Source organism: Mirounga leonina, unplaced genomic scaffold, assembly GCF_011800145.1.
Source record: "Mirounga leonina isolate KUSES-001 unplaced genomic scaffold, KU_Mleo_1.0 Mir_173, whole genome shotgun sequence".
In the NCBI taxonomy this organism is placed as follows: Eukaryota; Metazoa; Chordata; class Mammalia; order Carnivora; family Phocidae; genus Mirounga; species Mirounga leonina.
Genome location: NW_023270447.1, coordinates 24171198 through 24183614, shown reverse-complemented (window position 1 = coordinate 24183614; position 12417 = coordinate 24171198). Strand labels below are relative to the sequence as shown.

The 12417-nt window shown below is 40.8% G+C and overlaps 1 protein-coding gene and 1 pseudogene across 1 annotated transcript in view; both read right to left on the bottom strand.

The window, feature by feature from the left end:
- Positions 1-12417, bottom strand: part of LPAR3 (lysophosphatidic acid receptor 3) — a 74027-nt gene that overhangs the window by 44789 nt on the left and 16821 nt on the right. The window contains exon 3 of the mRNA XM_035018148.1: positions 4450-5206. Within this exon, the coding sequence (XP_034874039.1) occupies positions 4450-5206 (757 nt within the window). The remainder of the gene's footprint in view (positions 1-4449; positions 5207-12417) is intronic.
- Positions 731-827, bottom strand: LOC118020418 (annotated as a pseudogene).

The following is a 12417-nucleotide window of genomic DNA, read 5'->3' as shown; positions in this document are numbered from 1 at the left end:
GTAAAGGGCTCATCGTACATCATGACTCAGAAATGAGCCAGCTTTCTGCCTCAGGGCTGCTAAAATGGGAACACAACACCTAAATGCCTTTCCACTCACATACAGATTCAAGATTCACACCACCATTGTCACTACCACCACCTCCCTCAACAAGGAAAAAAATCTGCCCCCTGTCCAGCTCTGTATGCTTTGTGTGCAGCCAAAATACTAATGCTGGAAAGAAACACAAAGGTCATCTGGTCTCCCTCTCTCCTTCCAAAGAGGATGGCCAACTAAACTTTCCTGGCTCACACTGAGCTATTTCCTTTTCCTTTTTTTTTTTTTTAAGTTAAATTAATTCACCAATAGTGTATTATTAGTTTCAGAGGTAGAGGTCAGTGATTCACCAGTCATATAATACCCAGCACTCATTACATCATGATCCTTCCCCAGTGTCCAATCCCCGGTTACCCCATCCTCCTCCCCTCCAGCAACCCTCAGTTTGTTTCCTATGATTAAGAGTCTCTTATGGTTTGTCTCCCTCTTTGATTTCGTCTTGTTTTATTTTTCCCTCTCTTCCCCTATGATCTTCTGTTTTGTTTCTTAAATCCCACAAATGAGTGAGATCACATGATAATTGTCTTTCTCTGATTGACTTATTTCACTTAGCATAATACCTTCTAGTTCCATCCATGTCGTTGCAAATGGCAAGATTTCTTTCCTTTTTTTTTTTTTTTTTTTTGATGGCTGAAAAAATACAGAACACTTCATGAATTTTCCTGTCATCCTTGTGCAGGGGCCATGCTAATCTTCTCTGTATCGCTCCAATTTTAGTCTATGTGATGCACAATTGAGCTATTTTCTGTTGTACCACAACATGCATCTGGCAAGGGCTTTCCTTATGGTACTATGCAAGTTTAGATGTTTCTACTGTCGCTTTTGATTTTGCCATTTCTCTGACTTAAAATATCTTTCCCTCCTGCCCATTCAAATCCCACCCATCCTTCCAGATCACATCCCAAGCCCTCCAAAAAGCCGTCCCCAAACTCCACCTGTCTATCCCATCTTCCTTCTCGGAAATGAGATTCAGCTCCCTGAATTCATGCAACTCTGCCTTTTAGGTGCTGTTTAAGAGACAGTTAATATATATTTATGGATTGGCTTTCTAATATTTAAAAGAAGGCATATTTATAAGAAACTTCCATCTTAACCTTTCCTACAACATATATATCAATGTAAGCAGAAAGGTTTAAATGATTAAATCAGATAATCATTACAGAAATAAATATTAAGCTATTAATTTACACATACTTAGAACCAGTAACTACAATGATGGTAAAGCCAGCATTGTTGATTTTTCAAAGATACTATCATTTGGGACACACTTGTGTTACGCAACGGAACTTTTACACGCATCACAGTGAGCAACTGAGGGGCTTCCTCCCTAAGGAGATACTATGGTTGATGCTTTTATGGAAAAAGACTCTGTGCTTTGATACACAGTCAACACACTGAACTCTGTGTTGACTTTGGTTACTTATTGTTATAACAGGATCGTTGGATTTTACAACTTGGAAAGAATTTAAAGATTATCTATTCCACCTCAAATGGTGAAATTTAACCAGGAAAAGGTGAGCTAATAATGTACTTCAGATCACCCTTATAGGAAATGACAGATTTGAGACTAAAACCGTATCTTCTATTATCCAAAGAAATCAGGATCTAGAAGCCTAAAAACCTCATACAACCCAGCTCTTCAGTTTCACTTCCTCTGTCCCCAGACTTCTCATCTTCTACCAGATCCTTCTGTCTCACCACTAAGGAACTTCCCCAGGTCCTCGCCATCAAACTGTCTTCCCACCATGAACCAATTCCTCCACATTGTTCCATGTCAGCACCACAACTTCTCACATCTTACTTAGCAATTTCACTCTTTATTCCGTTTTTTTTCCCCCTTATCCAACCACACCTGCCAAAACCACACTGTTCCTGTATTTTACCCTTCTGTAACCAGTCCAGGCTGAAGCTAGTGACCAAGACTGTCCTACGGAGCCTGTTCTCCCCACCTAAGATTACACCTTTTCCATCTCACACTGTATATGATTCATAATATGCTGAAAAAAAAGAGTTTTCTCTTTAATCAAGAAGGTCATTACCTTCTTGACACATGGCCTTCAAGACACATGGACAAACAATGATGCTTACAAGTTATTTTAAGCATCATGGACAATACCAATAAATACTGAATGTTAGTTACTCTTTGCCAAAAACATCAAAATCCTGTCTAGTTCAAGGGTGGAAAAACTGATTAATGTGACCCCCCTTCCCTTTCTTACTCTTAACCTACATTCTTGTCAAGGGGTTAAATGAAGAATGACGTGGTCAAAACAGAAGAGGAAACAAAGAGGAAACCAGGGAAACCAGTAAAAGTCCACATAAATCAAAAGTGGCTGCAGAGTATAGTGTTAAACACGTGGGCTCTGAAGGCCAACAGCACAGTGTGTGTTGGGGGCCCTATGCATCCATCACTGAGTGGCCCTGGGCAGGCTGCTCTGCTCAGTTTCTTCATCCGGGCAACGAGGGTAACAGGAGCCACCTACATCACAAGATTGGCATGAGGATGGAATAGATTACACTCCATAAAACAGTGAGGACAATGCCTGACACATAGTAAGGACTATATAAATACTTGTTAACTAACATAAATCCTCAGTTTGAAATCATTTTAACAGTCACGCTGTGTGTCTGCTGATTTCCATACCTTACTGGCAATTTCAGGACCTAGACACATCCCGCTGGCTGCCATCCCACACCACATATTCCCTGCATCCTCTACTATGAATTGCTGCCCAAGAATTCCTTCACATCAGGACTTGACAGGAACATGCTCCGGGACCTCTCTCAGGAACAGTCCCCACTCTGGACTCTCTAACATAGAAGACAAGTCCTGTGAACCCACACAGCACCAATTCTACCTGTGACCTGGACTGGAATTGGGGGGCAGCCTACCAGAGAGAAAACAAAACAAAGGGAAAATTTTTTGCACCAACTACATCTTCTAGGGACAGGGCTGGCAGGGCAAAACAAAAGTCCTCAGAGCTGTTCACACGTGCTGTCCTAAGGCCTCTCCTCTCTTTCTTCATTTTGTTCAGAACAGACTCTTGGCTATACCAAATGTGATCTCAAAGTCACCTAAAAACCACTTGTTTGTTAAACTAAGCCCGGTAAGACCTCATTTAACTCCACCTCCCAAGAGTATTAACATTGCTGATACTCCCTTTCCTTGATGGCTCTCTTCTCACAGCATCTAGGCCACCGTATTTCCCTGGGTTTTCCGGCTACTCCCTAGAGGGCTCTTCTGTTGGTTGTTCCGTGCCTACCCACCCTCCTCACACTGGAGTGCCCCAAGGCTTGTTCTTTGGTCCTCTTCTCCATGTTCACCATCCACATTCACCTCACCATGGTGAGCTTATGCAGCCTTGAGGTTTAAAATACCATTTCTTCCCCCAATGACTCTCAGTGAATCTCCAGTCCAGACTTAATTCCTGAACTCCTGATTCAATAACTCACTTGGATGCCAAATACAATTCTAAATTTAATTTGTCCAGAACCAAACTCCTGACCTTCCCCACAAACCTCTTCAGCCTCCTCATGTCGGTAGAATGACACACCCCACTCTCCCTCCTCCTCTCACTTTGCTTCATACTTACTCGTCAGCAAATCCTATCACCCTGACCTTTAAAAAACATCCAGAATCCAACCACACAGCACTACCTCCCAACTGCCCTCTGGTCCCAGTCCCTACCACCACTCTGAGTACTAAAATACCCTCTTCAGCAATTTTCTTGCCTTTGCCCTTGCTCCTCACAAAATGGCAGCCAAAAAGAGATACCATTAAAATGCAGGTCCAATCATGTTACTCCCTTATTCAAAACCTTCCCATGGCTTCTCTTCTCACTCGGAAAATCCAAAGTCCTTATGAATAACTACACCGCCCTACATGATCTGAGTGGCCCCAACACCTCCCATTAACCCTCCAACCTCATATGTTCCCACTCTCCCAGCTCGCTCTACTCCAGCCACACTGGCCTCCTTGCTGTTCTGGGCTCCTGTGCTTACTGCATCTCCTGCCTGGTGCCCTTCCCAAACACACACGGCTCACTTCCTCACCACCTTCACATCTGCTCCAAAGTCATCTTCTAGCTGAAGCTAGAATTGCAAACTAGACCTGTTTAGCCTCTTTATAAGTGTTATATTAAAATGTATCATAAAATTATTTTGTTTATCCCTATTAAAATACTTATGTTGTCTTCCCCTACTAGAGTATAAGCTCCAAGCAGGTTGGGGATTTATGACTGTTCTTGTTCACTACTGCATTTCTACTACCTAGTAAGTACCTTGCATACTCTGGACACTCAATAAACATTTGCTGAATGAATGGGGAAAATGGCTCACTTGGTTCCTCCTTACCTAAGACAGTCATCACCGTCTTCATCAGCTTCATGGGTGTCCTCCGGCGGCTGATGGACCCACTTGTATGTGGAGACAAAACGTTGGTTTTCCTCTTGACATACACGTAGATCCTCAGGTACACCACAACCATGATGAAGAAGGCTACAAGGTTGGACACAGTCCAGAAAATGAGGTAACTCCTGCTGTAAATGGGGGCCAGGGAAGAGCAGGCAGAGATATCACACAGGCAATTCCAGCCCAGTGTGGGGACGGCCCCCATAAAGATCGCGATGGCCCAGATAAACAAAATGAGCAGCGTCACCCTCTTTTTCGTCAGGTTGCTATGGATCCGCATCCTCATGATTGACATGTGCCTCTCCACAGCAATAACCAACAAATTGGTCAGCGAGGCGGTCAAGCTGGTGTCCAGGAGACCCTGGCGGAGAAACCAGCGGTTGACCGTCAAAGTTTTTGAAACGGGGCCAGTGTTAAACATCAGGAATACATAGGCAATTCCAGCAAAGAAATCCGCAGCAGCTAGGTTAGCCAACAGGTAGTAAAAGGGGAAATGAAACTTTCTGTTTTTGATCACTGCTGCGATGACTAGAGAATTCGAAAAAAAAATAAACAGGCAGAAAAATGTTCCAACACACAAAACAATCACAAGCTTCGTTCCTGTCCACTCATCGGCAGTGTCTGTGTTGCTCCTATTGTAAAAAAAGTCCATCCGCTTATCATAGTAACACTCATTCATTGTGGAGAAGGACTGAACATCCTAGAAAGAAATTTAAAGAAGAAACAAACATCACTCTTTGCAAATTCAGTCACTGAACCACCAATTGCCACTGCTAAGCCCCTGTTCTGGCCAACTTCTGTTAATCCTTCAGATCCCGATGTAAATGTCCCTTGCTCCAGGACTCTAGCCCCTGACCTCTTATTACAGCATTTATCTTGCATCAGTAATTGTTGTCTGTTTCCCAGGCTAGGTGCAAGTGTGAGGGAGGGTCTATGTCTCTTTTGATCACCAGTATAATCCCAAGACCCATCTGCCTGGGCTGCCTCATGACAGATATTTGCTGAATGGCTGGCTGGCTGACTGACTAATCATGGATCAGCAATAGATCAAATACTCTGAGTCCTGCAATATCCACTCTGCATCAGTAATAATTATAGCACAGTACATTAATGCTTTCTCCTGGTGGTTTCCAGCTCATTCATTATTTATGGGTTCTGTTCATTAGGCAAGGGCAAGTTGGTAATGCCAGGCACACTGTCACCAAGATAACTGAGTGTTGAGTTACTCTTCACATGATCAAATTGATTCCCCAAGAGATAATTTTCTACCACTTCTGATTCCACTCCTGATCCTCCTTCCACCATCTCTTGGTTTCAAGCTATAATGACAATGCACACTTATGAGGCATGTGATACAGGGCTGAAGACTGTGTTCTCAGTACTCCTCCTTCCTTTTTTGTTCACTTTCTCCTTATTGTCCTTATCCAAATTGTACCAGTGGTGAATGTGCTTACTTGATTTTCCAACTCAATCACTTTAAGTCAGGTTCCTTCCCTGGGCTTTCAACACAGCAGGTGGTGGAAGAGCAGGGTTCCATGGACAAGACGGAGCTCTGGAGTTTGGGCAGATGTCCAAGGATGTGACAACATACCTGCCAAGTGAGGGCAAGTCCTTGGGACACATGTCTGAAAGTAGACCCCAAACTGGGGTATCAGGCAGACAGAAGATGCTCATCTCATGACAAGATCTCTTGGACACCAAAACTAAGGGATTCTGGCCAAGGAGGGGTTGGGAGGAGCTCTTAGGATGCCTCTCCATCTACGCTTGGTGGAAAGACCAGGAGTTCTGCCTCACAGTGGTCTGAACAGCTATGAAAGTTTCCAATCAAAGGAGACCAGAGTTGAAAGCCAGAAATTTAGAGTGAGAATGTCTGTGGGCTCCCTGTCAAGGAACGAGGCTGCAAATTATTCACTGGAGAACCAGAGATCCAGTAGGCCCAGAAACTGAGCAGTCCACTGGTGGGAATGAAGTGGCTCCTACAGCAAAAGCTTAATAGAAATCCCCAGCTTTTAAGGTTCTCATAAATTCTGCAGTCCAATACCATACCCAGAATCAGGGGAAGCCGATCAGATATCAATTTGAAGTAGCACAAAATACAAATTTATCTTAGACAGTGTTCTTTTTAATTTATATTTTAATGGTGTAATGATACTTTTAAATGAATTAGATACATACTTCTCTGCCATAGCAAATGGAAGGTAAAATATCATTTTATAAGCTTACAATAAAAAACTGGGAGTGGTCTCAAGAGACAAATGACTCTAGAGCCTTTCAATTACAAGGAAGGGGACTTGATTTTAATGACAAAACAAAAATTACTCTCTTTGGCAGACATTCACAAATGTTTAACTGCCAATAGAAGATAGCTCCATACAACAGGCCAATAGACCTATGCTGTATCATGGTAATTTTCTCAAATATAGATATATAATTTTAATAGCTTCATAATGTTCCAGCATATGATCATAACACACTTTACCTAACCCCTAAATGTTGGATATTTCAGTTGCCCCTAATATTTAGCCTCTATAAACAAGGCTGGGTTCTTGTGCATTAATCTTTACATACTCGGCCAATTATTTGCTTAAGATTAATCCATACATTTCAAGTTGTTGAAGTAAAGAATATAAATTTATTTAAAGACTTCTGATACAGACTGTCGAACTGCCCTTAAGACAGATGATATTTCTAATCCCACCAGCAGCATATGAGAATTGAACAGAAGACCCTAATCTAGTAAAATTCAATTTAAATATTCAAGGAGAAAATTCAGGCTTTCAATAGTGTTGGAAGTATACAGAAATTCAAGACAAATAATCCAAAAGAAATTTTTCATGGTGCAATTATTATGTGTCCTTTCACTAATAAAAAATATTTCATGTATTTTATTTTGCTATATGCTCTGGATAGCTAAGAGAAACACATTTCTAATTTAAAAGTTATGTTATCCTTGACTAACTCATCAGCAATATCAATTAATATGTCAGAAAGATGTTGGTATGAAGATACTACCAATAAAACTTTAAATTTTCCTAATTTCCTTTTGAAGGGATCTTAACATTTTAGTTTTGGTTCACAAATTTGATGGAATTTGTAATTATATGATATCCTAAATCCTCAATGATTCTTACTTGAAAAATCTTCCAATTTAACTTTCTCCCCATCAAAACCCAAATGGCACATTCTTAGACATATTTTAACAAAAAATCATCCTGAGACTGAGAAGCAGTTTTATCTTCCAAAGTTGAGAAGTCACAGAAAAAAAAACATAATTAACCAGAATTCCTACCAAGCAGCTCCCTACCTCACAGCCTCAAATCCTACTTTTGGGTGAAACAAACAATGAGAGCAAATAAAGTTCAAGTGGGGAACCTGTGAAAAAGATTCCATAGGATGAATATTGTACAGCTACTGAAAATCATATTTACCATGAAGTTGTGGTAATGAGAAAAAGCACATGCTATTATTTTAATTATAAATAATTACATATGCACGCATGCATATACATACATATTTTATATACACAAAGACATATACACACACATTTCTTGACTGTCTTTTAAAAATATAGAAAAAATAAGGAAAAAATCTTAAAAGTGTAAATACTTCATTAAGGATGGTAGAATTAGGGATCAATTGCTATATGCTCTGGATAGCTAAGAGAAACACATTTCTAATTTAAAAGTTATGTTATCCTTGACTAACTCATCAGCAATATCAATTAATATGTCAGAAAGATGTTGGTATAAAGATACTACCAATAAAACTTTAAATTTTCCTAATTTCAAAACAATTAATTTTAAAAACAATTCTTTCCAGTTTTTTCTCTTCCACATTTTCTGTAATAAATAGACTTTTAAATGCTAGTGTAATATTCTGTCTTCAGAACACACATTCTACTTAATGTATTCAACCTTTCTTTGACAAATACAGCTCCGAAAAATCAAAATTAATGTTCAAAGGAGAAGCTTCAAGGATTCACTATGTTCATTATTACTACTCTCACCAGCACAGCACACTTTAGAGTTTTTCAGTGATAATGAAAATAAAATGGTTTTCTACTTAAAATTTCATGTAGCTGTAAAACCTTACACATTGACAACTATAATCAAATTGTGACATCACTCTCCCCAACTCTCCTGTAAAACATTTCCTAATGCAATCACCCCAGAGCTCCAAAAATGAATAACTGGCAGTTCTGTGAATTAGTGCTTTTGATTTTTTTTCCTTCCCTGTCATATGCTGCCAAGCTTGTTGACAGTCCCCAGGACGTACTAATGACGGATCACCATATTTTCTTAGCTGCAAATTACCAAAACTTTAGGGAGCTTCTAACAAATGATCAATGTATCATCTCTTGAACTCTCTCAAACCTTAAAATATGATTCTGTGATCCCAGCCTCAACATCTCCTCCACAGAGATACCTTCTCCAACCAATCCAAAGTAACCCTAGAGGCCTGTTTATCTTCACCAGAGCACCTATCCTGTGTTACGTGTTTTCTCTTATTTTTATGCCCATTCCCCCACAGCTAGACTGTTCTGCTCCGGTACAGCAGGGACCATGCCTCATAAAATCACGTCTGTAGGGGCCCCTGGGTGGCTCAGTCAGTTAAGCTGTTAAGCGTCTGCCTTTGGCTCAGGTCATGATCCTGGAGTCCCAGGATCAAGCCCCACATCGGGCTCCTTGCTCAGAGGGGAGCCTGCTTCTCCCTCTGCCCCTCACCTCACTCGTGTTCTTACTCTCTCTCTCACTCTCTCTCAAATAAATAAAATCTTAAAAAAAAAAAAGATCACGTCCATAGGATCAGCATTTGTGGAAGGGATGAATGAATCTCCATCCTATACTACCTCTTCCCCCACTAAAATGACAAGTTCAATTAAACATCTTTGCTGACTTACACATCACCCACTGAAAAGGTCAGTTAGAGAATAGCTTCACTTAACTGTGCTCTTGGGTTAGTTACTGAATATCTCCATATCATTATTACTATTCTTAATTGCTAGTGTTTGAGTGATGGCTTTGTGCCTAGTGAGTTATCTCATTTAATCCTCCCAACAGTGATGTAGATACTATTATCATACCCACTTTGCAGATGAGGAAACTGAAGTGCCCTTCCCAACAGTCATACAACCAGTAAGAGAAGACCCTGGGTTCTTTTGGGGAAGCTGTGCTCCCAGGACCCCATGCTTATGGACAACATTACACTTCCTCTCCCCAGGCAAACAAAACACCAGACAGACCAAGAACTATAGTCATACTTACAATAACTATAGAATCATCAAAATAGAATGATCCAATCAAAACACATTCAAAGACTGTCTTGTACTATAAAAAAAAAAATGGGGGACATTATAAATAGCCTTTAGGGTTCCTTTTTAAAGATTTATTTATTTGAGAGAGAGAGAGATCAGGCACACAGACACGATATGGGGAGGGGCAGAGCAAGAGGGGGAGAGGGAGAGAGAGAGAGAGAATCTCAAGCAGACTCCACCCTGAGCACAGAGCCAAATGAGGGGCTTGAGCTGAAACCAAGAGTCTGATGCTTAACAGATTGAGCCACTCAGGTGCGCCTAGGGTTTCTTTGTTTTCTTTTAATAGCCCTGAGAAACACAGAAGAGGCACTTTTCTGAAAATATGTCTTCAAATTTTATGGTAAGTAGGCCCACAATATGGTCAATTTCAAGATTAATGTTCCTAACTTTAATTCCACCAAATCCCAAGCTGGGTTTTTTTTTCTTTTTTTTTTCCTTTCTTTTCTTCTTTTTTTTTTTATACCAAAGGTTTAGAGGACTTGGCTAGTTGTGACCCAAAAACAAAAGATGTTAAACTTTGGAGCTATTACCACAACTTCAAACTTCAGTAATTTAAGACTTCATAAAATGATGGTTTAGAAAGTCTATATGTGGAATCCAAATGAAAACTTCATGAGCAAAGCTCTCATTTAGACTCTCCCAAACCTGATTCTCTGAAAAAATGTTCAGCCAGCCCATAATGTGGAAACAATTATGAAAATTAAGACATTTGAAAACCACTCAAGCAGCTTTTATTTCTAGCTACATCTTACAGGACATGGGCTGTTGGCCTTTTAGCTGGCTTTCAATAACGCTTCCCTCTGTCTCCTAGGATGAAACTGGATGCATCCTGAATGAGGTCAGTGGGCGCTATGCATATTTTCATCTCCGAGGGCCTGCAAAGGTAGAACAGTTCTCTCCTCTCTGGAAACCCCAGCCAGAAGGGAGTTAGAGATTAGGTCAGCTGGTGTGCCAACGACCAGAGAAAAGAGACCGCTCCTGCATAAGCAATCACGTCTGCTCACTGAATTCTTTTCAGTAATTCACGTTAACGGCAAAATCAGGATAGCACGGGAGATTTAAATCCACATACGATCCCTGACGTTCATTTTAGCCATTAGTTTCAAAGCCTTTAGTCTTGCTATTCCCTCTGCCCAGACACTTCCTCCCCCAGATAGCCACAGGCTCATTGCCCCACTTCATTCCTGTTCAAATGTCACCGCATCAGAGATCCCTCCTCTGCCATCCCCTAAAAGAGCACCTCACACCACCCTGCTGCGCTTCCACCCTCTATCCTTCTTGGTCCCTCTCTGCAGCATTTCTCACCACCTGAAACTACTGTGGTTATGGTCTGTTCCCATACGTTAGGAAGTCAGGGGCGCTGTGTCGTTAAGGTGCATCCCCAGTACCTGGAACAATGCCCAGCACATAGTAGGCACTCAGTAAACACTTGTTAGACATAGAACGAAATCAAGTCCTTGTGCACACATGCCTGTATGCCCCTGTTTATCCAAACTGAGCATTATTACTTTCTTCTTCAGCGTACTCTCTAATTTGGATCTCACAACTCTTTCATTTCCCTCCACAGACCTGGCGCCAAGCCCTGCAGCTGAGAGGTGTGAGGAATAGAGTTTGCCACCCTTGAACAGGGTGGTCTGAAGGGCAGTCTCACAGTAGAGACCTCTCCCTTGTGTGTAGGGACATCAGAAACTATGGCTCCTCTTTAAACATAACTTCAAAAGAGAGGGGGACCCAATGACCAAAGCTAAAACAATTTGAGAAGCAAAATAAAATAGCACTGGACTATAAACAAATGTATAAAATAAACACCCTTAATGCATACTGATGTGAGTAAATGACAGAATAAAATAACAAACAAGAAAGAGGAGATAAATCTCCCATGCAGAAGAATTCCAAATAAATTGCATAGACACTCTGCTCTAAAAGAAGGGAACATAATTTCTCCCAGAGGGCAGCAGGAAAAGGTAAGGGGTGGGGGTAGGGAGTCACTTTTCAGTGGAGAACTTGACAAATGATTTTAGCGAGGTGATCAAGGTCAACAACAGTGGTGATAAGTCATATTGCCAATCTGTAATCTTGATATATGTTAAGAATGGCACTTAACTCTGTGATCTTCCTTCCCCAAACCCACAACCACAGTCTCATCATGAGAAAAACCTCAGACAATTCCCAATTGGGTGACATTCTGCAAAATTCCTGACCAGGACTCCTGAAAAACTGTCAAGGTCATGAAAACCAAGGAGAACCTGAGAAACTGTCACAGCTAAGAGGAACCGACGGAGACATAACATCTAAATATAATGTGTATTCTGGATCCTAGAACAGAAAAGGGACATTAGACAAAAACTAGGAAAATCTGAATAAAATACGGACTTCAGCTAATAATACTGTCTCCATATCAGTTCACTAATTGTAATAAGTGTACCATACTGGTGAAGATATAAATAATTGGAGAAACTGTGTACAGGAGGGGATGTATAACACGGAAACTCTATACTATCTGCTCAATTTTTCTGTAAATATAAAACCGTTCTATAAATAAATACTAAAATAGATTTAAAAGAGAGAGGAGGGGATGTTATGAACTTCACTATACT